Source organism: Lissotriton vulgaris, chromosome 8, assembly GCF_964263255.1.
Source record: "Lissotriton vulgaris chromosome 8, aLisVul1.2, whole genome shotgun sequence".
Lineage (NCBI taxonomy): Eukaryota > Metazoa > Chordata > Amphibia > Caudata > Salamandridae > Lissotriton > Lissotriton vulgaris.
The window spans coordinates 1,388,782,722-1,388,807,901 of record NC_141696.1 but is presented as its reverse complement, the minus strand read 5'-3'; the positions used below and the strand labels follow the sequence as shown (position 1 = coordinate 1,388,807,901).

General features: G+C 48.7%; 1 protein-coding gene across 2 annotated transcripts in view; it reads right to left on the bottom strand.

The window, feature by feature from the left end:
- The window catches only part of CHAF1B (chromatin assembly factor 1 subunit B), a 337,605-nt gene that overhangs the window by 25,189 nt on the left and 287,236 nt on the right, over positions 1 to 25,180 (bottom strand). For both annotated transcript variants that reach the window (XM_086935399.1, XM_086935398.1), the window contains exon 13: positions 16,812 to 16,900. In XM_086935399.1, coding sequence (XP_086791525.1) covers positions 16,812 to 16,900 — 89 coding nt within the window. The remainder of the gene's footprint in view (positions 1 to 16,811; positions 16,901 to 25,180) is intronic.

Below are 25,180 nucleotides of genomic sequence, written 5' to 3'. Positions count from 1 at the left end.
GTTACTGAATTGTGCACATTCTGAATTGTGCATATTCTTAGTTGTAGCCAGTTATGCCTAATGTCATGATGTCTATCAACATGATCAGCAAGGCAAAAAAGATCTTGAAAACTGGATTCATAATACAGGGATTCCTAGCACTGAAGTATGGAGTCCTAATGTTACAAATCTGAATTTGGGTGGACATAAGTTACCTTCAAGCTCAGGTGGTATTCATGGCGGGCACCAAAATGTAGTATATGTGCTTAAGATGTAGCTGTATGTGGCGATTTGTACAAACTGGTTCCACCCATTTAGCTAATCGTGATTTTTTTTTGCATTTGACTGAGAATTTATGCTGGGAGTCTCACCCACGGTCAATTCACAGTATTTGGACTGTGCTGGTTTACCACTGCTGTCTGCATTTTAAGATAAGAAAGCTGCCACACAGCTAGAGTAAGGGGCACTAGGCTGGTTAAATGTAAATGCATGTGTGGGCTGAGGGTGTAAGACTACAGTAGTGTGCAGCGCGTTATCTGCACAGAGGTGGTTTGTCGCAGTAGGGATTCTGCAAGGAATGGTGTTGACCGGGGGTAGCCCTCATAATATGAATCTGGCATTCATAATGTAGATCTGTAGAGCTTACTGAAAAATATTTAATGCTTTTACTGTATGATACATATAGGTGTAAACTGTCCTAAAAGCACTATTTCGCTACACTTACGCCTACAGGTTCCAGCAAGGTATCAAATCAGGTTAAAACATGCACACTCAGTTTGTATTTGCAGTTCACAACACATTACATTCACAACTTATGGGATTTCAGAAATGGTCCTACTTCTCTTGCTTACTCCCCTCCCCACTTCCCCCTGACGCAAAGTTAATTACAGTAGAGGAAAACCAAGTCTCCAGACACAAAAGGAGCCATTATCAGTGATTGAACAGGCAGCGATGTCAAGTAGGTGTGTAACTAAGGTTCTCAGAGAACCAGAGAAAACCTGAAGTCACTGTTGGACCTGGCCCATTTTGCAGGATCACCCCAAATGTTTTGCCTTCCTTCTCCTATTTGTTGCGGAATGTGTTTTTGTTCGTCTTCGGACTATGTACTTTACCACTGCTAACCAGTGCTAAAGTGCTTGTGCGGTCTTCTTGAAACATGATAGTATTGGCTTATCCACAACGGGCATATTTAGTTTATTAATAAGTCCCTAATAAAGTGGTACTACATGTATCCAGGGCCAGTAAATTGAATGCTACTAGTGGGCCTCCAGCACGGATTGTGCCACCCATTCAAGTAGCCCTTTAACCATAGCTCAGGCCTGCCATTGCAGAGCCTGTATGGGCAGTTTTAAATTGCCATTTAAACCTGGCAAAATAAATCTTGTGTCAGACCAAACGTTCCTTTTTAATACATATACGAGTCATCCCTAGCGGAGGTCCTGGCAGCCCAGAGACCAGGGTACAAAGTATTTAAAAAGCTGGACATTTACTTTTAAGTTTTAAATGTCCTGGTAATAAAAAAAACCTTACATTTGTTTCTCACTACAGCAAGGCTGATCTCTACTGTAGGATAACATTGGAGTTGAGTTACTACATTTCATGGGCGTGTTTCAAAATGGGAAGAGTTAAGTTGGCCAATGTTTAGTTTCTCTGGAATCCAAATTTAAAATCCTAACTTATGTTGAAGTGGGATTTTAAATTACAATTCTGAAAATGTCACTTTTAGAAATTTTGAATTTTTTTGTCATCGCTATTTGGTGCCTGCAGACTGCCTGGGTCAAATGACTTGGTGTAGCTGACAGATTGACTGTGTATTCCTACTAGACAGCCATACACAATAGAAGCTTAGGTTTTACTGAATGGGTCATCACTGGCAGGATGGAACACACATGAATAGGCTGTGTCCTGTCTTCACATAGAGGGCCTACCGTCCTGCATTGTCACTTGAGCCGGCTTGGCGCCAGGTTGGGTAGGGAATTCCATGCACTTCAAAGATACGGTCTAGCTTCTCCTAACTTCCAGAACAAGAGCACTAGGGTATAAAAGAAGGACCTCAGACACTTACTCTTCAGTACACTTCTGGGCCTGTGGATACTCTGCCAGGAAGGATTGCCACTCTCCTGCCCTCTTGCATGGGAGAGAAGGACTGGACCTGTATCTCCTGAACCCAGAACTCCAAGGGATAGTTGGCTGGAACTGAGAATCTCCTTGTCTGCACTACGCGCAGCAGACAGCGCCAATGCTCCGCAAACCAAGATACAGGGTACTCTTGTTCATCTGGCCTAACTTGGTCCCTGTAGCCGCCTGTACTCCATTGCGCTCGGACTGACCTTGACTTTGTCCCGATCTGGCGCGACCAGATATCGACAGTTGCCAATTTGGATGGCCACAGAATGCTATTCAGGAGGTTTGGGACAGGGGTGGAATGATGTGGCATCGCTGGTTTGGCCAGGAGTGCCTGGCCACTAAAGCTTTCCACCTTCAACCCCAGTTAAAATCTCCTGCACAAAGGAAAGACTGTTGGGAAAACACTGGTCCTGCGAGTCAAGGACGGAGAAAAGGATTCCTAGATTGAAGGCGAAGCCAGCTGATGCCCTGCAAGGAAAGACTAGGGACCGACTGTAGGAGAGTAGGGTCTGCAATCCTATGATCACCCAGATTTTTTGCTTTTGTTTCACTGGTTTACGACTTTCTCTGGCTGTGGGCCTGCCAATCAGACCCACAGCCTAGCTGTTCTCTCGCTAAATTGACATGTGTACCTTAGGTGCATTACCCAATTGGAACTGGGCCACCTTGTCAGACCCTGTCACTCAGGGCATCGGTGTACCCAGGGCCTACCAGGGGCTGCAGCATGTATTATGCCACCCCTGGATGGCCATCTAAATCTGACAACTGGCTGCACGACAGCTGGGGCAAGGTGGCGTACTCGCCCTTTGCTTTAGATATAGTATCCCTATATCTAACCTTAAAATGGACACCTGAATTCCTATCAGTCACTCCTATGGCAGGCCTTGACAATCCTGAAGGCAGAGTGCGTGGAATCGTGTGAATTGGGCTCTGGCACGAGCCGAGCCCGGTTGCAGCTTGCGGAACCAAGACCCAATGGCTGTTCCATGATAACGCGTACCCTATCGATAACTTCGGTATCGCGTTATCAAGACATGTCGAGTAAGGTGTCATACGAATCGGGATCCTGACCCCTCACCAATGCTGGCGACGGGGTTAGCATTACACCCTTCTAGAGGGACACAACATGTACGTAACTGTGAACCCCGGTTAAAGTTAACTGAAGCCTCAGCTCCACAAAATGGATGCTGCCACCACAGACACGAGTCTGACCTCCTGCTGCTGGGAGTCCTTCCAGCGAGGAGAGCTTGGACAAAGGGTTTCCTGTCGGGGGCGGTGCTCGCACCATCCCAGACAGGGTTTTGTGTATCCTGGGTAGGCAGGGCTATACAAGAAGGTGACTGCGGAGTGGCACCCCGGTTTTCACTACGCATCTGCCGGCTAGAACCAGTTCCAGGGGCGCCCCAGCCCCTGACCTGGGGAAAGTCCGGCATGGGAGAGGGGTGTAACCACCCCCCTTCCTGGTCCCACCCCTAGGGCAGGACTAGTCACGTACCCACCCCTTTCTTTAGGATAAAGGCAGGAGCGGGGACCCTTCCAAATTAGATCATCTTTGAATCAAGAATACTTTCTATGGGCCGGGCGGCATTGTTTAAAATGATGTCTTTACCGCGGTTCCTCTACGCGCTGCAGAACACTCAGGATCCGGTGCCCGCTAAATATTTTGGGGAGATTGAGAACTTGCAGCGCACCCTGCTGTGGGACGGTAGGCCACGGATATCCCTGACGAAATTGACCATACCGTGGTACGATGGCGGCATCGCCTTACCAGATATGCGTCGTTACTACTGGGCGTCCCAGCTGGCAGCGGTCAATCACGGCCTCTACGGCCCGGCAGTTGGTCCTGGCTATGCCATGGACCGGTGGCTTATGAATGATGGGAACTATTATAGGGCGTTATATTCGAGGTCTCTGGATCGGAAGTTGACGGGGCCCACCAAGACGGCGGTACGGCTGTGGAGGGCGGTGACCAGAACTCTGGGCTGGCAGGGCAGGCTTACCATGGCCACTCCGCTATATGACTCCGACCTGTTAGGGAAACTGTGGCATACCAAAGGGTTCGACAGGTGGGATGTTATTGGGATATCGAAGGTGGGGGATGTTATGGCTAGAGGAGTGGTTAAGTCCTTTGAGGCACTACAGGCCGAGTTCCAACTGGGCGCGTCGGAATACTTCCGATATGCACAACTCCGCCACGCTCTCTCGTCCTGTATAACGGTGGGGGAGGCAGTACCTGAATCGTCTCCACTGGAGGATAGAGTGCTGGACGGACACATGCCAGATAGTGCCATCTCCCTGACTTATAAGAAACTTATCTACGTGCGGACTGATTTGCTGATGAAACTGAGAGAGCTTTGGGTGAACGATGGGATTGAGGTGGATGATGAAGAGTGGCAGTCAGCGGTTTCTTCTCCTAGGGAGGTGGCCATCTCGGCAAGGCTTTGACTCGTTCAACTGAAGATTCTCCACAGGGTCTATGTCACGGGCTCTAGGCTCATACACATGGGGCTTTCGCAGGACGGAATGTGCCGGAGAGGATGTGGCATGCTTGCGACTTTCATGCACATTATTTGGTAGTGTCCTGGGGTGGCTCGATTCTGGAATCGAGTGCATGACGTGATGAGAGATGAGACTGGTGTGACCTTGCCTGCGGAGGCCCGGCGCTGTCTTCTCAACATCTGGGGCCCGAATGATTACACTGTTGCCCAGACCCGCTGGGTCACCCTGGGCAACATGATAGCTAAGAGAGACATTGCCCAGAGGTGGGGAGCACCTGCTCCCCCCACGATCGGACTGTGGAAAACCAACATGGATTGGTGTATGCTCCGCGAGAAAACTGTATATGTGGCACGTGGTAAGCCTAGGATGTGGGGGTCTGTGTGGGGAGCTTGGAACTCATATCGAGGAGACATCTGTGTACCCCCCGAGGCGGCAACGCCCGAAGCCCGTCTGTCTCCGTAGAGCCCCCTTCCCGTGGTTCCATACCTGTTATCCTGTTCTATTACTCCCCATCTGCAATGCTGTCACCCATTGAACTGATTGAAAGATAGGGTGTGTAACCCCCGATCACTCCCAGTGATGCGTGCCCAGAATACGTTACCTGTCCTCAGCCTAGCTTCTTCTTTCTTGTTCCTTCCCTTTTTCGTTTCTTTTCCTTTTCTCCTCTCTTTTGGTATTTGGTTTATTCCTTGTTCCATGATATCTCATTTCAAAATTAAACCTGATTATTCCTGTGTAATGTTTTGTGCACGATTCTGTGTATTGATAGAATGCTGCCTGGCCTCCGGGATGTATGGCTGAATAGCGGTGTACTTTTTCGACAAATAGAGGTTTTCCAAAAAAAAAAAAAAAAAAAAAATAACTTTCTACGAAATGAACTCTCGACTCTTCAAGATTTCTCCCTTGTGGCTAAGGAGTAGTCACCCTGCATCCGCAGGCACCATCTGAGAATGCTGCGGTTTGCTGCAAGTCCTTCCTCAGGAATCCGACTGCCCAGCTCGACGAGAACCGGCTTCCCTGGCACCTCTGACCTCTACCCACATCGTCAGCTCAGCTGAGATCCGTGGGTGCGACGCGACTTCGAGGGACCGGCCATCATCAAAACCTGCACGATTTCTTAAACTAGCACGACCGCCGAGGGATCCTCTGGTGAGTGCTTTGGGGTCCCAGAAGCCCCGACCCTGAGCAGCTCCAGCACCGAAGTGCAGCCTCCCAGCATCTCCACGATCTGCGTGGGACCCTTCTGCTTTTGCCGCTCACCACGTTGTCTTGTTACAAGCCGCTGGCTTGTGACCTTCTTGACGACCCCCGACAACCAACGCTGTTGGTCTGGTTGCTCCAGACTGGCCTTTGCTCCCTTCTGAGAGAGGAGCACACCGGACCCTCCTGGTCCACTCAAGACGCCATTTAGGCCCACCACGTGGCCCTGAATTTGCCAAGGCTTGTTGCCCCAATCCTGGGCCCAGCGACGCCGACAGCATCAACCTTCGTGGGACAGCTCGCACCTCCATCCTGGTCGCCGACAACGCCTCCTGGTCCGTGAGAAAGCAGAGCCTAGCGTCACCCACTCACCTAGTCGAGGTGACGATCATCCGGTGCCCTTCTGGTACCCTCTGACTACTGGCTATTAGTTACGAACTTGGTCCCCTCTTCTTTCAGGTGTCATCCATCTCTGATCCAGGCTTGGATCTCTACGAACTATCTCCACTGGTCGCCGGCCAGCAACTCCTTCCTTCCGGCTCCTGGCTCGTCAGCGAGGACTCCCGACGTCTGTAAAGACTTGTGCAGCCGCAGCCCTTGGGCTAGGTAACTTCGGCATTTCGGTGCCCGCATAGCCTCCTTATTTAAGGGTCCCGAGTCCCTATCGCTTCCGACTTGCCTTATCGGGTCCGCCAGAGACCACTAAACTTTCCGTGCCCTCGAGCACTTTTATTGATTGTGCACTTGAAGCATTTTCTTAAGAGTTTTGTTGTGTGCTTAGTACCCTGTCCTCAAAGAGTACAGGGCTGTTGTGATTCTAATAAATACACTGTTTATTTTCATAACACTTGTGTGGTGTCCTTTCACTTGGTGTTTAAGGGGTATGTGATGGTATAACAGCTGGCTTAACACGCCCTCTAGAGTTTAGCCCGAAGACTGCTCGTATCCACGCTACTAGGATAGCTGGTCTAAGGTGGACTTACAACCAATCACCATAAGGGTCGTTTGGACTGATGAATAGTGATCACTAGAATAGTGAGCACTGCATATCAGGCCAACTTCTCACATTGGTGAGCAGCGGTTGGGATTTGAGCTTGCTGTTGTTTTACCACGCGTATCCTAAGAATATCTTGTGAAAGATCGCATAAGTACTCCAGGTACATATAACTTAGCTTAGAATACTCTGAGTTCTACTGAACCAACTGTTGTAGCTCCTCAAGGCTTAGCACACCTTGGCTGCAACTCTTAGCAAGGGATCAGTAGGTAAACATATAGTGTAGGTAGGTGCATCACTTACACCACACTAGAAGCAGCATGTCAGACAAAGGAGGAAACACGGAGTCTCCCCTTGTGTCAGTCGACCTTCCACAGGTCACCTCCAGATATGCTGCACTTAGCTTCCAAGAGATGCGACAAATCTGTACGTCTCGGAAGCTAAAACAGGGTGCAAACCCTACCATTCCGTTTGATTGGTTTCTTGGAGACTTATGATGCTAGGAGGGCTGGTAACACAGACCCTTCTCATCCAGATGGGAATATGGCCCCCCTCGAGGGAACCTCAGGTGACCCTGACCTTATACATCTCTCCGCAGAAGGTGAAGAGGAGGACGAGGATCCAGAGACATCTGGGGACGAGGCAGACAAAGGTCCAGTAGTAGTTAGCCAGCTAACTAGGGACAACTTAAGCCGGCACGAGAATGGTACTAGGAGACCCCTGGGGCCCCTCTCAGGCCAGCTTAACATTGGGAATGGACGAGTTAGGTCTCTGTCGAGAGGCTCTAATAGATCCGTTCGAACCAATGGCTCTCGAGGCTCTTCTCGAAGAGGGATGACATCCCCTCAGAGGAGAGTGTACGAAGCTAAAGAGCGGGAAGTCAATCTGCGGATCGAAAGGGAAGAACTTGCCCTGGCCAAAGAAAGACTCGCCTTTGCTAGAGAGCAAGAATTGAGTGGGACAAACCCCACTGGTGGCAGCATTCCCCGCGGGAAAACAGGAGTTTAGACACTAGACACCGGAGTAAGATAGTGCCCCCCTTTAAGCAAGGGGATGACATCCACAAATGGATTACTGCTTTGGAGAGGGCCTGCACTGTACAGTGCGTCCCCCAGAGTCAGTCGGCGGCTATCTTGTGGCTCTCCTTTGAAGGTAAAGGTAGAGATAAGCTCCTCACTACTAGAGCTGAGGACGCTAACGATTACCAGGTCCTGAAGAACACACTGATTGATGGGTTCGGCCTAACCACTGAGCAGTACAGGTTGCTGTTCAGGGATACCCAGAAAACTCAGTCTCAGGATTGGTCTGATTTTGTGGATTGTGCCACTAAGGCTTTGGAGGGCTGGTTGCTGGGCAGTAAGGTTACTGATTACACAGGATTGTATGATTTGATCATGCGAGAACAGATTTTAAACAATTGTCAGAACCAGTTGTTGCATCAGCACCTTGTCGACTCGGATCTGACCTCTCCCCAAGAATTGGGAAAGAAGGCAGACAGATGGGTCAGAACAAGGGTTAAGCAAAACCAGGGCCAGAACCAGGGTGGTCAGAAGAAAGCAGACCAGAAGGGTAAAGATTCAAAAGGGGAACAAAATGACCAGAAGTCTTCGACAGGTCCCCAACAACCCAAAGAGGGGGGGTCAGGCTTCCCAGAAAAAGAAGAATCAAGAAGGCCAATCGAAAAGATGGTGCCAATACTGTAAGAGTAAAACTCACTGGTTTAATGAGTGCACCAAGAAAGGAGGGCAGACTCCTGCTACTGCAGCCCCTAAGGCACCTGTGCCCCCTAGTACAGCCAGCAGTAGCAGTGCACCTCCCAAGGGACTAGTTGGGTTAACCTTGGGTTCTGAGGGGTGTGACAACTTAGTTGGCACACTCACTCAGGCTGTCCTTGTCTGTACAGGGGATGTGGATGTATCCCCTGATGTCAGTCCCAATACTTTGGGCAAATACCGACAGACGCCTTTAATCAATGGAAGAATGGGTCAGGCCTATAGGGACACTTGTGCCAGTGTCACCATGGTGACACCTAACTTTGTGGACCCTAGACAGATCATGCCAGGTACAGATTTCCTGGTGACCAATGCCAGCAACGTCACTACCAGTCATAGTATGGCGATTGTTGCTTTCTCCTGGGGAGGGGTAAATGGCCAGAAAAAGGTTGTTGTTAGTTCAGACCTCCCAGTGGATTGTTTGTTGGGCAATGATTTGGAGTCATCACAATGGTCCGAAGTGGAGCACCGGACTCACATGGAGATGTTAGGCTTGCCAGCACATGTGCTTGCTGTGACTAGGTCACAGGTCAGAAGATGCCCCACTGAACCGGTGCTGGATCCTGGAACAATGGACCAGACACCTCCCAAGAAGAAGAGCAGTCGGGTTAAGGCATCGCCTTCCCCCTTGCCCCAGGTCGAGGATCAAGTCTCAGAGGAGGCTGACCTCCAGGAATTGCGGGAAACTGAACCTAAAGAACTCGAACTTGATCAAGTTGAGTTTCTGGGCTCAGGGGGACCCTCACAAGAAGACCTGGGGAAGGACCAGTTAGACTGCCCTTCCCTTGAACCCCTCAGACAGCAGGCTGCTGCTGAGGCTGCTGGGAACGCCACAGGTACCCACAAGGTATACTGGGAGGATGGACTCCTGTACACTGAGGCAAGAGACCCCAAGCCTGGCATGACCAGGAGGCTGGTTATCCCCTTGTCTCAGCGTGGTTTCCTTCTTAACTTGGCCCACGAGATTCCCTTAGCAGGACACTTAGGCCAGACGAAGACGTGGGACAGGCTTGTCTCACACTTTCACTGGCCTCACATGAATGAGGATACCCGGGAGTTTTGTCGCTCCTGTGTCACTTGCCAAGCCAGTGGTAAGTCAGGTGGCACAACAAAGGCCCCCCTTATACCAATGCCTGTGGTGGGGGTGCCCTTTGAACGAGTGGGGATTGACCTTGTCGGTCCAATGGAACCCCCAACAGCATCAGGGCACAAGTTTATACTGGTGGTAGTGGATCATGCCACCAGGTATCCTGAAGCTATTCCCCTTAGGACCACTACAGCACCTGTTGTGGCAAGAGCCCTAGTTGGAGTGTTCTCCAGAGTGGGCTTCCCTAAGGAGGTTGTCTCTGACAGAGGTGCAAACTTCATGTCGAGCTACTTGACTGCTATGTGGAAGGAATGTGGTGTCAACTACAAGTTCACCACGCCCTATCATCCACAATGCAATGGGCTTGTTGAGCAGTTCAACAGGACCCTAAAAGGGATGATTCATGGACTACCTGAAAAGCTCCGGCGTAGATGGGACGTCCTGATTCCCTGCCTTTTATTCGCTTATAGAGAAGTCCCACAGAAGGGGGTTGGCTACAGCCCTTTTGAACTTTTGTACGGGCATCCTGTAAGAGGACCCCTGTGTTTGGTGAAGGAAGGATGGGAGAGACCTCTCAAAAAGCCTGCAACCAACATAGTGGACTATGTGCTCGGTCTCCGCTCTCGGATGGCTGAGTACATGGAAAAGGCATCTGAAAACCTTAAGGCCAGCCAAGAACTCCAAAAAGCTTGTCATGACCAAAAGGCTGTCCTGACTGTTTACCAGCCTGGACAGAAGGTGTGGGTGTTGGAGCCAGTGGCCCCAGCAGCACTCAAAGACAAATGATCTGGGCCCCACACGATTCTTGAGCAGAAGGGAGAGGTCACCTACCTGGTGGACCTTGGCACTCCCCGGAGCCCCAACAGGGTGCTCCATGTTAACAGGCTCAAAGCATATGTCGACAGGAAGGACATGAGCTTGCTCATGGCCATAGATGAGGGACAGGAGGAAGAGAGTGACCCTCTCCCAGACCTGCTCACTCAGAATCCTGACGATGGCTCAGTAGACGGTGTTGTCTTTTGTGGCAGCCTCTCTGAACATCAACAGGAGGATTGTAAACAGGTTCTTCAATCCTTCCGACATATGTTCTCTCTAACACCCAGTCAGACCAATTGGTGTACCCATGAGGTTGACACTGGTGACAGCTTGCCCGTCAAGAGTAAAATCTACAGGCAGCCCGATCACGTTAGAGACTGCATCAAGACTGAAGTGCAGAAAATGTTGGAGTTGGGAGTCATTGAACCCTTGGATAGCCCTTGGGCTAGTCCCGTAGTTCTAGTGCCGAAGCCTCACACCCCGGGTGGTAAGAAAGAGATGAGGTTCTGCGTAGACTACAGGGGTCTCAATGCAGTCACTAGGACTGATGCCCACCCAATACCAAGGGCAGATGAGCTTATAGATAGATTGGCTTCCGCCAACTACTTAAGTATGTTTGACCGGACAGCTGGGTATTGGCAAATCAGGTTAGCTGAGGACGCCAAGCCTAAGACAGCATTTTCTACCCCTGGTGGGCATTATCAATTTGTGGTAATGCAATTTGGTTTGAAAAATGCACCTGCCACCTTCCAAAGGTTGGTGAATCACGTTCTCACTGGGCTGGATGACTTCTGTGCGGCGTATCTTGACGATATTGCTGTCTTTAGCTCCACCTGGGAGGATCACCTGGTCCACCTGAGGAAAGTGTTAGAGGCTCTGCAAGCAGCAGGTCTCACTATCAAGGCCACCAAGTGCCAGATAGGGCAGACACAGGTTGTATACTTGGGCCACCTTGTAGGTGGAGGCCAAGTTCAACCACTGGAGAGCAAAATACAGTCAATCAGGGACTGGGCTCCTCCAACCACCCAGACTCAGGTTCGAGCTTTCTTGGGCCTGACTGGTTACTACCGAAAGTTTGTCAGAAATTACGGATCGATTGTGACTCCGCTTAATGAACTGACGAGTAAGAAAATGCCAAAAAAGGTTCAGTGGACAGCAGGCTGTCAAAAAGCATTTGATGACCTCAAACAGGCCATGTGCACAGCACCTATCCTCAAGAGTCCAGACTACTCCAAACCATTCATTGTCCAAACAGATGCTTCTGAGTTGGGTGTGGGAGCTGTTCTATCTCAACTGAATTTTGATGGTAATGACCAGCCCATTGCTTTTATAAGCAGACGGCTGACCCCCAGAGAGAAAAATTGGTCAGCTATTGAGAGGGAGGCCTTTGCTGTGGTTTGGGCCCTGAAGAAACTGAGGCCATACTTGTTTGGCACTCATTTCAATATTCAGACCGACCATAAGCCCCTCTTATGGCTAAATCAGATGAAGGGTGAAAACCCCAAACTGCTTAGGTGGTCCATTTCCCTACAGGGGATGGACTTCACAGTGGAGCATAGACCTGGCACTGATCATGGCAATGCAGATGGGCTCTCCAGGTATTTCCACTTAGAACAAGAAGACTCATCTGGTCAAGGTTAGTTTATTGTCCCAACGTTTGGGGGGGAAGGGGGGGGGCATGTAGGAGAGTAGGGTCTGCAATCCTATGATCACCCAGATTTTTTGCTTTTGTTTCACTGGTTTACGACTTTCTCTGGCTGTGGGCCTGCCAATCAGACCCACAGCCTAGCTGTTTTCTCGCTAAACTGACATGTGTACCTTAGGTGCATTACCCAATTGGAACTGGGCCACCTTGTCAGACCCTGTCACTCAGGGCATCGGTGTACCCAGGGCCTACCAGGGGCTGCAGCATGTATTATGCCACCCCTGGATGGCCATCTAAATCTGACTCAACTGGCTGCACGACAGCTGGGGCAAGGTGGCGTACTCGCCCTTTGCTTTATATATAGTATCCCTATATCTAACCTTAAAATGGACACCCGAATTCCTATCAGTCACTCCTATGGCAGGCCTTGACAATCCTGAAGGCAGAGTGCGTGGAATCGTGTGAATTGGGCTCTGGCACGAGCCGAGCCCGGTTGCAGCTTGCGGAACCAAGACCCAATGGCTGTTCCATGATAACGCGTACGCTATCGATAACTTCGGTATCGCGTTATCAAGACATGTAGAGTAAGGTGTCATACGAATCGGGATCCTGACCCCTCACCAATGCTGGCGACAGGGTTAGCATTCCACCCTTCTAGAGGGACACGACATGTACGTAACTGTGAACCCAGGTTAAAGTTAACTGAAGCCTCAGCTCCACAAAATGGATGCTGCCACCACAGACACGAGTCTGACCTCCTGCTGCTGGGAGTCCTCCCAGCGAGGAGAGCTTGGACAAAGGGTTTCCTGTCCAGGGCGGTGCTCGCACCATCCCAGACAGGGTTTTGTGTATCCTGGGTAGGCAGGGCTTTACAAGAAGGTGACTGCGGAGTGGCACCCCGGTGCTCACTACGCATCTGCCGGCTAGAACCAGTTCCAGGGGCGCCCCAGCCCCTGACCTGGGGAAAGTCCGGCATGGGAGAGGGGTGTAACCACCCCCCTTCCTGGTCCCACCCCTAGGGCAGGACTAATCACATACCCACTCCTTTCTTTAGGATAAAGGCAGGAGCGGGGACCCTTCCAAATTAGATCTTTGAATCAAGAATACTTTCTACGAAAGGAACTCTCGACTCTTCTCAAGATTTCTCCCTTGTGGCTAAGGAGTAGTCACCCTGCATCCGCAGGCACCATCTGAGAACGCTGCGGTTTGCTGCAAGTCCTTCCTCAGGAATCCGACTGCCCAGCTCGACGAGAACTGGCTTCCCTGGCACCTCTGACCTCTACCCACATCGTCAGCTCAGCTGAGATCCGTGGGTGCGACGAGACCTCGAGGGACCGGCCATCATCAAAACCTGCATGATTTCTTAAACTAGCACGACCGCCGAGGGATCCTCTGGTGAGTGCTTTGGGGTCCGAGAAGCCCCGACCCTGAGCAGCTCCAGCACCGAAGTGCAGCCTCCCAGCATCTCCACGATCTGTGTGGGGCCCTTCTGCTTTTGCCGCTCACCACGTTGTCTTGTTACTAGCCGCTGGCTTGTGACCTTCTTGACGACACCCAACAACCAACGCTGCTGGTCTGGTTTCTCCAGACCGGCCTTTGCTCCCTTTTACGCGAGGAGCACCCCGGACCCTCCTGGTCCACTCAAGACGCCATTTAGGCCCACCACGTGGCCCTGAATTTGCCAAGGCTTGTTGCCCCAACCCTGGGCCCAGCGACGCCGACAGCATCAACCTTCGTGGGACAGCTCGCACCTCCATCCTGGTCGCCGACAACGCCTCCTGGTCCGTGAGACTGCCGAGCCTAGCGTCACCCACTCACCTAGTCGAGGTGACGATCATCCGGTGCCCTCCTGGTACCCTCTGACTACTGGCTAGTAGTTACGAACTTGGTCCCCTCTGCTTTCAGGTGTCATCCATCTCTGATCCAGGCTTGGATCTCTACGAACTATCTCCACTGGTCGCCGGCCAGCAACTCCTTCCTTCCGGCTCCTGGCTCGTCAGCGAGGACTCCCGACGTCTGTAAAGACTTGTGCAGCCGCAGCCCTTGGGCTAGGTAACTTCGGCATTTCGGTGCCCGCATAGCCTCCTTATTTAAGGGTCCCGAGTCCCTATCGCTTCCGACTTGCCTTATCGGGTCCGCCCGAGACCACTAAACTTTCCGTGCCCTCGAGCACTTGTATTGATTGTGCACTTGAAGCATTTTCTTAAGAGTTTTGTTGTGTGCTTAGTACCCTGTCCTCATAAAGAGTACAGGGCTGTTGTGATTCTAATAAATACACTGTTTATTTTCATAACACTTGTGTGGTGTCCTTTCACTTGGTGTTCAAGGGGTATGTGATGGTATAACAGCTGGCTTAACACGCCCTCTAGAGTTTAGCCCGTCGACTGCTCGTATCCACGCTACTAGGATAGCTGGTCTAAGGTGGACTTACAACCAATCACCATAAGGGTCGTTTGGACTGATGCATAGTGATCACTAGAATAGTGAGCACTGCATATCAGGCCAACTTCTCACACCGACCATGATAGTTCTCTCCAGGGCCAGTGGCGCTGACCCCATTATGCCCCCCACCCAAAAAAAAGTTGAGAGAAAAACCTAGACTACAGTGCCCTTCCACAGGTGCTCTGCAAGACCGTACAGAGGCCTACGTTCCTGGGGTGGGCAGAAAAGGTGTTCTGCTGGCTGGTTGCAAAGAGGCTGTGCAAGTTGCCCCAACCAGCAGGATAGGAGCACCAGGACACACAAAGAAAGATGGCACAGGGAGCCAGCAAATACGGCTACTGACAGATTGCATCAGTGTAAAGGCCAAGAGCAAGATGAGGCAAAGTTGACGAAAATCCATCTAATAGGCCCCAAGATCTGCTAATTTAAAGACTCATGCAAAAAGAAAGACAAATGAATGTGTGGTGCTCCTCTAATTTCTTTCCAATACACCAGGGATGGCCGGTGTCCTGGGGTCAGTGCAATGAGGATATCATTTAACTATTTCCCTTTAGGGAGTGGGAGAGAGTGGGCTCCCCTCCCTTTTGTGATTTCTGCCTACAAGGCTCCCCATCTCCCTGGGAACAGGCGCAGCAATAGCTGGTCCCAGGAACCAGAACAAAGAGGGGCTGGTACAGGAAACAACCAGCCCTAGGGATCCCCATCCCCTGAGCAATAATGAGTGGATCTGCTTTGCTCCCGCCTGCTGGCAGGAGAAGAAAGTATTGAGGCTCTCGTCCAAGCACCAAAACTGCAGCTGTGTTGCTCCCACCTGGGGTGGCAGCTCAAAAGGAGGATTACTGGCAACCCAAGAGTGTTGCAGCACCAGTGCATCACCTGGAAGGCAAAGGTGGTAACCGGCTTGGCTGCTAGGGCCTGGGGGTTGTTCCTGCAGCACCCATACATAAGGAAATGGAGGCGGCACGAGGCCGCAATCAAAAGCGGTGTAGTCACTCGAACATTTGCTTTGGTTACTCTGGATTCTTTTCTTGAGGTTCCCCAAGGAGGGGCAGGTGCACTACAATCACTTGGCCAATGAGTTGTGGAGAATTGCAGGATATAAAGCAACCGCCTCCAAGAATATTTTAAGGAAATTTACCCCTAAGTCTCCTAGGACATTAAATGTATTATCCCGGGCAAGGTTTGCAATCACTGTGCACTCTCAGAGCTACATTCTTACACTGTCTAGTTCTAGAGTACACTGACTTCTTATGGTTGGGTGTATGGCTATATTATGTGGCCTGCAGACAGTGAAACCAACCTTGTTCTACTTAAACTGACAAGCTTACTGATGAACCTTGCAATGCTTATAATGAATGCATTTGAGTAGGGTTATTGTCCCCACTGATTTTAATGGTACATGCATGAACAAAGTTTAAAATGTAGGTGTTTTTTTTAATGTGGCAACGCCTTGACAGAGCCAGCAAGCCCACCTTATATACATTGATGTGGTGACTTCTTCACAAAGTCAGCAGCCATGCCATTATATATACTAACTCCCCCTTTATATTGAGATGTTCGACCCTGTACGAGGGGTGTAGGGATAAGGATATGGTGTTCAGAACCCATTAGAGGGGTAATTTGATAGGAGTATTTCCCTTAAGGAATCTCCATCTACCAGATGTAGATAATTGTAATTCAATCCATATTAAGGCGTGTGTGCGCAATAATAGTAATTTTCCTTTTTAAAAGAAAAAGCACTAGAACTAGACAATCTGAGAATTGATGCACGTCATCGAATTGGGATTGCTAGCTTACACCAACTCAGAGTAGACCTTGGACCGCTCTTCTTCGCTATCCAAAAGCGAATCAAGTGCAAAATGGAGTACTTGGTTCCAAGGAACAAAAAAATTGCAGATCTATTATTTGCGAAAGACTCCCATCCTTTGCAACTGCCACCCAATTTCTTACACTAATCATTTCAGGTCAGCTGCTAAGTCCTACAGCAATGGTTCTAAACCTTACAATGCCCCAATGGTTAGGGAAAGAGCAAAAGAAAATAATGCCCTTCCCCCAAGAATACTTAACTACTTAGGATTTATTTTTACTTGAGAGCTGTAATTAAATAAATTTGAGGCTTGAACATAGGGTAGCTGGCACAATGAGACCCACCATTTGCCTCAAAGCAAACACCTATGAATGGTATTTCAACTAAAACCACTAAGAAATAAACTTAGTATTAAAATAAAGAAATCTAAAATGAAGTCTTACCAGGGGTGGTGGTTTCTGAAGAGGGTGGCGTGAGAATTGTTTGAGGGACGTTCGACGAGTCTGTTTTCACAGGCATCAAGCTGATCCGTCTGGCAAAAGAAGTTAAGAAAGTAAGCTTGATGGCCACTTTCAAGAACTGAATAGTAAGTTTCACGCTTAGCCCAAGCTCATAGTTCACACCAGGGTTGACAAAGTGGAGGCAGATGCATGACTTAGTTGAAAATCAAAAAGGCTCCACAAAATAAATCGCATATGTTTATTATACAATTTAGAGTGTGTTCTGTATTATGCATTAAAAAGCATATCTTTAAAAAAAGCAGTATATAACAAAGTAAGGTGCAAACTTCCTACAAGAAATACATTTACAGAGTACATCACGCTCCACCCATTTCAGACACTTCTTCTGGAAGAACGTGTCTTGATTACAAGGAAGACAAAACCAGCACCAAATGAGTCACAGAAATGCTAGTCTTAGTGTATAACCACTTCACTGTACCTTCCACCTTCAAAGATCGGCACACACCGATTTTTCAAAATACAAAATACAGAAACAGCAGGTAAAATTCAAGCCTGGTCAGATCACTAATCTCATTTTAACTACTCAAATTCCCTATAACTTGGGAAACGGAGATTTACAGGTCTGTCCAGGAATATATGTTTTGTTGCATTCTAAGTGCTCTAAATCACTGAAATGTTATAATCTTCTATGCAAAGTGTTAGACGGGACCTGGAGGGTCGGCCGAGGACAAAAGGAGAGGTCTCCGGGGAGAGCAGTCTCCAGCGATCGTACAGACAAGTAACTTCCCCCCCATAGATGTACACCACACAAGGATAAGGTTCAACGTTCTTTATAAGCAATTCTTCAAGTACGGTGAAATGGTACAAGGAGGTCTGGACTCAGAGGTCCCCTCTATTCTAGTCTCTTGGTTGGGAAAAGGGTAGCGGGACAGTCTCGTTACCAGTCTGGTAGATGAAATAGCTCACAATCCTCGAGCTCGGCGTTCTAGATGGTCGGGCCGCGGCGGAGCCAGCAGGTCCCGAGATGGTTGAAGGTAGCGACGGTCCGCGGCGGAGCCAGCAGGTCCCGATGAAGGTGGTGGTTACAAACGGTCCGCGGCCACGCCAGCAGGTCCCGACGACGATGAAGGTTTCAGAAGGTTGCGGCAGCGCCAGCAGGCAGGTCGATAGTTCGCAAGGCAGGGCTACGGCAGCGCCAGTAGTCCGTCAAGGATGAGTTCTTCACTGCGTCTCTCGACTCCAGAATACAACTCCTTCCTGCTCTGGAGCTGCCCCAGTTATAGGTCTGGCGCCCTTTGATGTCCGGACCCTCGCACTTGGAGGTCGGGAGGTCCAGGATGAGGGAGTCCAGACACCCAGCAGGGGGGTGGAGCCAGCGCCCGGGGGAGCTGGGGCGATCGGCACCTGGCGGGGGAGAGCCATCGACACCTCTTTCTCCCATTGACCTGCCAAGTAGTCCGCTCACCTCCTGGGTGGATGGTGGTGCCGGGATGTCGGGGCCTGGCCAGGCCCAGGGTTGGGGTCGATCGGAGGCCACGCGGCCTCGTGGTGCTGTGTCCAAGATGGCGCCCAGGCCAGGCGAGAGGGCCGGTAGGGAATCGGGCCCATGATGGGGAGATGTCCAGGGGCAGGGGTCCCATATGAGACGGGAAACGGGTGGTTGTTGCGTGTAACACCTGAAGAGCCAGGCTCGGGCCTGGTCGTGCGGGGAGGGAGCAAGCCTTTCACGTGGCCTGTCCAACACAAAGCGTTCTGACGCTCTCAGGTCTTGTATACAGAAAGCTGAAGTGAAACAATACCAGAATGGAGCCTCTTCAGGAAAGGCTCAAACACATGATTAAACCTGGCCACGTCACCGTAACAATAATTGAGCACAACCTTTAAAACCACAGAGAAACAGAAACAGGGGCAAATTGAAAGTAACTTTTGGTAACATTTGATGGTGGATACCAACAGCTGATTCCTCACATTTTAAAGCCTCCCTGGAGCCGCTGTGTATCCAGAAGAACTTTCTGCATTACCACTAGCTCACTGGTAGATGGCGCCAGTAGACTCTTGTGGGTCCCTTGTACATCCAAAAGTGACCACACTGAACCCCAGGCTGACATCCGTTTATCAACAATTTCTGCCCCCTCAGATGCCAAGCGACCAACAAATTAGGCTATCAACAACATGCGAAAGAAACATGGGATATTAGACTATGGAGGTATGGGTGCAGCACACTGCCCAGTTAGGAAAGCAGTTCCTAACGAAACAGAACATTAGGACGGAGCATTCTCACCTTCAATCTACTCTTCATTCCACCTTACATTCTGCAGAATGCAGTGTCATGGTAAGAAAATATAGAAGGCTAGAGTATGACTGAGCCTCCACAACCCAGTTTGTTGTAGTTAACCATGGAGGTTAATCAAGTTACTTGCCTTCATTAACGCCTTTTCTGGTAGAGACTAACTGCATATTTCTCACCTTAGAATATCCCCTAGACTTCAGACAGGATCTGGAAAATCCTGAGCAGTACCTCTACACACCAGTAGGTGGCACCATTGGCTCTGCAACAGATGTAACGCGTGATGCCTATAGAGGTCCTACCCCTGCACGCAGACATCAGTTTTTTTCGTGACAACTTTCTTCCCCAGATGCGGACCCACATCAGAATGGCTGTGACTAGGGTGCTGAAGCTATGGAGGACCTTCCAGTGGAAGGAGTGCAGTTCGCAACAGAAAAATCCTGCTGGACTAAGCAGGCAAAGTACCCTCATAATGGACCTCACCGTCCTTTGTGAATGTGTGGAGCAACACCCTTGTAACCGCCTGACAAATGTTGAGGACAGGCACTCCTTATGCTAGCGCAGTGGTAGCAGCTTTGGCTCTGGTGAAGTGAGCCCTCAATCCTTCTGGAGGCTGTTTCTTTACCAATGCTTAGTAGATTTTAATACATAGTACAATCCATCGAGAGATGGTCCTCTTTTGCACAGCCTTTCATTTCATTGCTCCAGAGAATCCAGTAAATGCAGGTTGTCCAGCCAGTAGTCCTTCGTACGATCAATATAAAAACTAATGGCCCTCTCTGGATCCAAACAATGGAGTCTCTCCTCCTCTTTAGGGGGTGTGGGGAGGCTAAGAACATAGAAATGGTGATCATCGCTGCAACGTGAAAAGGGACCACTACCTTCGGGCGAAAGAAGCCACACATTCGGCGAACCAGCTTGTCCTGGAAGAAGGTAGTTGACAGGGTGCCTGAAGCTTACTCACTCTCAGGGCCAAAAAAAGAGACACCAAAAAGACCATTTCAAGATTCAAAAGTAAAAGAGGCTAGTATGCCAGGTTCAAAGTGAGAACACTTCTCACAAAAGACCGTAGTCAACGCACTAAGAACATCGCGTATCGACTACGGCAACATCCTCTACTTGAGCTCAAACCAGGCAGTCATCAAGCGACTCCAACTAATCCAAAATTCAGCCGCAAGATTCTTGTGTAGAATACCAAAAACCGCAAGAGTATCAAAATACCTGAATGATCTACACTGGCTCAGGATAGAACACCGTATCAGTTTCAAAACCCTGAGCTATATGTTTAAGATCAAATCTAAAACGGCACCATCCTATCTGCAAACGTTCGCTGCCCCTACTTAACAACAAGAAACCTGCGTTCCCAAACTGCAGCAAAATTCGCTGTTCCCAGGTTTAGATTGCAAAGAACTGGTGGAAGATCATTTTCTGTCAGAGGGCCTATCCTGTGGAACACACTTCCCCTACACATCCGGAAAGAGAAAGAACTGTGCTAAAGCCTTGCCCAGCATACAACTTTGTTCTTCCTTATGCCAAAGGTGCCGGGAAACCCTTTTTGGGTAGCTGCGCGCCATACAAATGTAAAAAATAAAATAAATAAACTTCAATTAAGTCAAAACCAAATTAAAGTCCCACTGGTGTATAATGAAGGAAGACAAATATGTTGTGCAAACCTTTCAAGAAATTAGTCTCAACAGGTGGCTTTAATAGAGAAGGCTAAACCAGCAAACGCAATAAAGCAGATATAGACGATAAATATCCATTAACAGTGCCCAGAGCAAAGTCTTGCTGGGCCAATCATAACACAAACTGTATTACCTCAGACAGTTTAGCATTAAGTGAGTCAACGTGCTTGTCTGAACACCAGTCCATAAACCTGACCCAATGGCAGGCATATACAGATCTTGTTGATGGGCGTCTGGATAACAACTTTGGGAGGAAGCTCGAAAACACTCAACTGGCGATGCTCAATCTCCAAGTATGTAAATGGGGCGTTTGCAGGTTAGAACGAAAGACCCGGCGCTGCTGCTGTGATAGGAGATCTTCCCAAAGAGTCTGCCTGATCGAGGACAGATGCTCAAGACCAGAAGTTCGGAATACCAGAACATCTGTGCCCAGTCCACAGACAATAGGATAAGCTGGAACAGTCAGCTAGGATCTTTTTTGAGGACGTGGGCCAAAAATGGGATCGGAGGGAAGACATAGGAGTCCAGAGTTCCACTCCAAGCGGAACGAGTCTCAGAGCGAGAGCCACTTTGGAAAGGCAAAAGTGCTGACATTGCTCGTTTTCAGAAGTGGCGAACAGATCAAGCCACGGTTCTTCCCAATCGCAGAAGAGACCTTGCACCACCTCCGTGTATAGATGCCATTCGTGACTCCGCAAGACATCGATGGCAAGCTTGTCTGTCCTGGCAATTGAGAAATCCCACCAGGTGTTGTACAACCAAAAAGATGTCCTGACAATGCAGCCAATGTCAAATGTGCAGGGCATTTAGGCACAGGGCCCACAACGCTACTCCGCCCTGGTGATTATGAGGTACATGAATACCTGCACTAGCCTCCTTTTGATAGAAGGCAGGAAGGCTTTCAATTCCAAACGGATAGCCTACAACTCCAACAGCTGGATGGTGACCTCGGTCTCCAACAGAGACCAGAGTTCTTTGATCTTCACCTTCCACAGATGGCCACCCTATTCCAAGAGCAAGGCATCCGTCACCATTGTCAGCTCTGAGAGAGAAAAGGAGAGGGGTCTGCCGCAGACCAAATCGAGACCCAGTAGACACCACTGTAGATCTCTTGCAGTCTCCCCTGAAATCTGGACGCAGTCTGAGCGATTCCCCTGGTGCTGCACTCACTGAGATTTCAGACCCCACTTCTCATGGAGTAGAACATCCCATACCACCTCTACGTGGATGATACACAGATATATCCAAGTATCCTTCCCAGGTTATTTGCCACAAAAGAAACACTCCGACATTAAATCATGGATGTTTCTTCGCAACCTAAAGACCCACCCACTTATGACCAAATTCCAGTTCAAGTGCGGAGGAGACAAACTAATTATACTATATATTTGGGTAAGCCTTGCAGCTTAATCACACCAACCCATGATTGAGCTGAAGGTTTGACAAACTAAACCTAAGGGTCATAAAGGGATTAAGTGTATTAAATGGTGATGTCGCACAACCACACCATATAATACACCCCATTTCCTCACATCCACCTGATATCAATATGGCTAATACTTCAGAACAGGAGCTAGGTGTGCAGGGAAATTCTTTCTGTGAGTCGTTCGCATTTACATAGTATTCTTGATCAGTAGATCTAGGTTTAGGAGCCAGAACATAAAACTCGAACTGAGAATGATAGTTTCTGCAAATTCTACTGCAGAAGGAAGACATCTGTTGGAGAGTCAGCATTGAATCAATGAGCAGAAAGAAGGTACAGCTAAGGGGCAAAAGCTAGAAATATAAACAATGTCAATGATTTTTAATTTTTTTTTAATTGGAATCCAAAAAGCATAAAGTGAAACAAATAAAACTCCTATGTCATTCTACCAAATATAGCTTTCTGTAGCATGTGCTGCTATTTAAGCAGTGATCTCAGAAGCTATGCCTCCAGGCAAGGCCATGTGATTTGTGGGTGTCCTGAGAAAAGCATTGGCAACTGAGTCCTGCCTTAAGTTTCAAATTCCTCATTGTTTTATTACAAATGTTGCTTGTAAATTGTACAACAGATTTCAGATTATTTTAAAGGATCTACTCAAACTATGAACTAACATGATGGTTTTAATACTGCTTAAATTGTTTATTACACTGAAATGCACACTTCGTTTAATAGAAACAATCCTACACCCAACTAAGCGGTAAGGGACCCCAATTTGCTACACATTTGTCCAAAGAGCTAAAGGACAGAGGCAGACTCTGGCTTCAGATTTCCAACACAGATCAAATTAAACTATCTAAAGGATAAATCCGTTTTTTATATATGTAATATATAAAGCCGTCACTATAATTATCAATTACTGACACTCGAGAACAAATTACAATGTGGATTTCTTTCTGCAAATTCTGGGATCCAAATAATGACAATTGTTGAAATGCCCACAGTCACTTGCATCGTGGTTTATTTATTTTTAATTTTCAGAGTTTTATATAGCGCGAACAAGATCTTTGCAGATATCAGAGCGCTTTACATAGACGGGTACATGAGGGAACAAAGTCAAATAGGTAAATCAGTAGATCATACAATACAAATAATACAATTGGGTGGCTGCAAAGCAATCAAGTGGGTGATAAGACAGCTCGTACAAATAGATAAGGGGTCAAGCAAGTAATACAGATCATCGCAGGGTGTTGATAGGGTTCGAGATAGTAGTACAGGTGAATTTAGCCATGAGGATAGCTTTTACTTCTTTTTTGAAGAGTGTAGTGGAAGAGATAAGCCTGGTTTCGGGAGGGAGTGAGTTCCAAATCCTAGGCGCCATTCCTGAGAAAGAGCGCTTGTATGTTTTCTCCTTCCGGAATCTTCGAGGTTTCAGCAGAAGATTGTTTGCGCCTCTCGTGTTTCTGATTCCCCCAGAGATTGTCAATTTCTGAGCAAGGTAGCCGGGTGAGTTTAGGTGTACCGCCTTGTGTGTCATGCAGGCTATTTTCAGATGTATTCTGGCTTCAAACGGCAACCAATTCAGGGATTTCAAGTCAGGGGTGATGTGGGAGTGCTTTTTTGACCCCGTGATGAGTCTCGCTGCAGCATTTAGAGATGCTTTTAGTGGTGCGGTTGTAGTTAGTGGGAGTCCGCAGAGGGCGGTGATGCCGTATTCAATTCGTGGGATGACTAGTGCTTGCACCGCTGTTTGGAAGTCTTTGGCTGGGAGGTAGGGTTTAAGTTTCCTCAGAGTATTGATCTGGAAGTTCGCTCCCTTTGTTGCTTTGCTGACATGTTGCTGCATGTTGAGATTGGTGTCGAGTGTTATGCCTAAAGATTTTGCTGATTCCACGATGGTGGGTTGGACATTGAGTGCGGTTAGGAGTTTAAGCCAATGTTGAGTGGTGGATATCTTCGCTGGAGGTGCGATCAGAAGGAACTCTGTTTTCAGGGCATTGAGTTTGAGGTGATTGTCGGCAAGCCAGGATTGGGTGCATCTGATCGTTGAGTTCAGGAGCAGGATGTCATTGGGTGATTGCAGTTTGAGGTAAAGTTGGGTGTCATCGGCATACATGTGAAAGTGTACATTGGATTCTTGTAGCAAAGTGGTGAGAGGTTCCATGACTAGGTTGAACAAAGTTGGGGATAGAGAAGATCCTTGGGGGACGCCTAGCGTTACAGGTACTGGCGTGGACATCAGGTTGTTGCTCTTGAATTTCTGCGTCCTGTTGCGGAGAAAGGAAGTGAACCATTTGAGGACAGTTCCAGATAAGCCCATTCTTTTGTTTAGTAGTTCTAGTAGATTCTCATGTTTAACGGTGTCGAATGCGGAGGAGAGATCAAGAAGGATGAGGAGGCAGGTGTCATTTTGGTCTAGCATTTGAAGTGCGTCGTCAATTATGTGAGTCATAGCCGTTTCTGTGCTGTGTCCTGCTCGGAAACCTGACTGGTGAGGGTTGAGGAGATCGAATTGCTCAATGTGTTTAGTCAATTGTAGTTGTGCGCATTTTTCCAGCAGTTTGGCGAGAGTGGGGATATTGGTGATGGGACGGTAGTTGTTGAGATCCGCGGGGTCGGCTGTTGGTTTCTTTAATAGAGGTGTGACCTGACCAACTTTGAGGGAGTCAGGTATGCTTCCTTGTTGGAGAGAGCTGTTGATTTTAGTCCAGAGAGGGAGAATCAGTGGGGTAAAGTTTTTTACTGCGAAGGCAGGGAGGGGGTCCGTGAGGTGATTGGATGGTTTCAGGGTGCTGAGTAATTTGCCAATTTCTTCTTCCGAATATGTGTCAAAGGTTGACCATGTCACATTGTTTTTTGGTTCAACGGGTGCTGGGCATTTGGGTTTGGAGTAGAGGCTTGCGTCAGTGAGGAGATCGCTTTTTATTTTGTCGGTTTTTTGGATAAAGAAAGCAGCGAA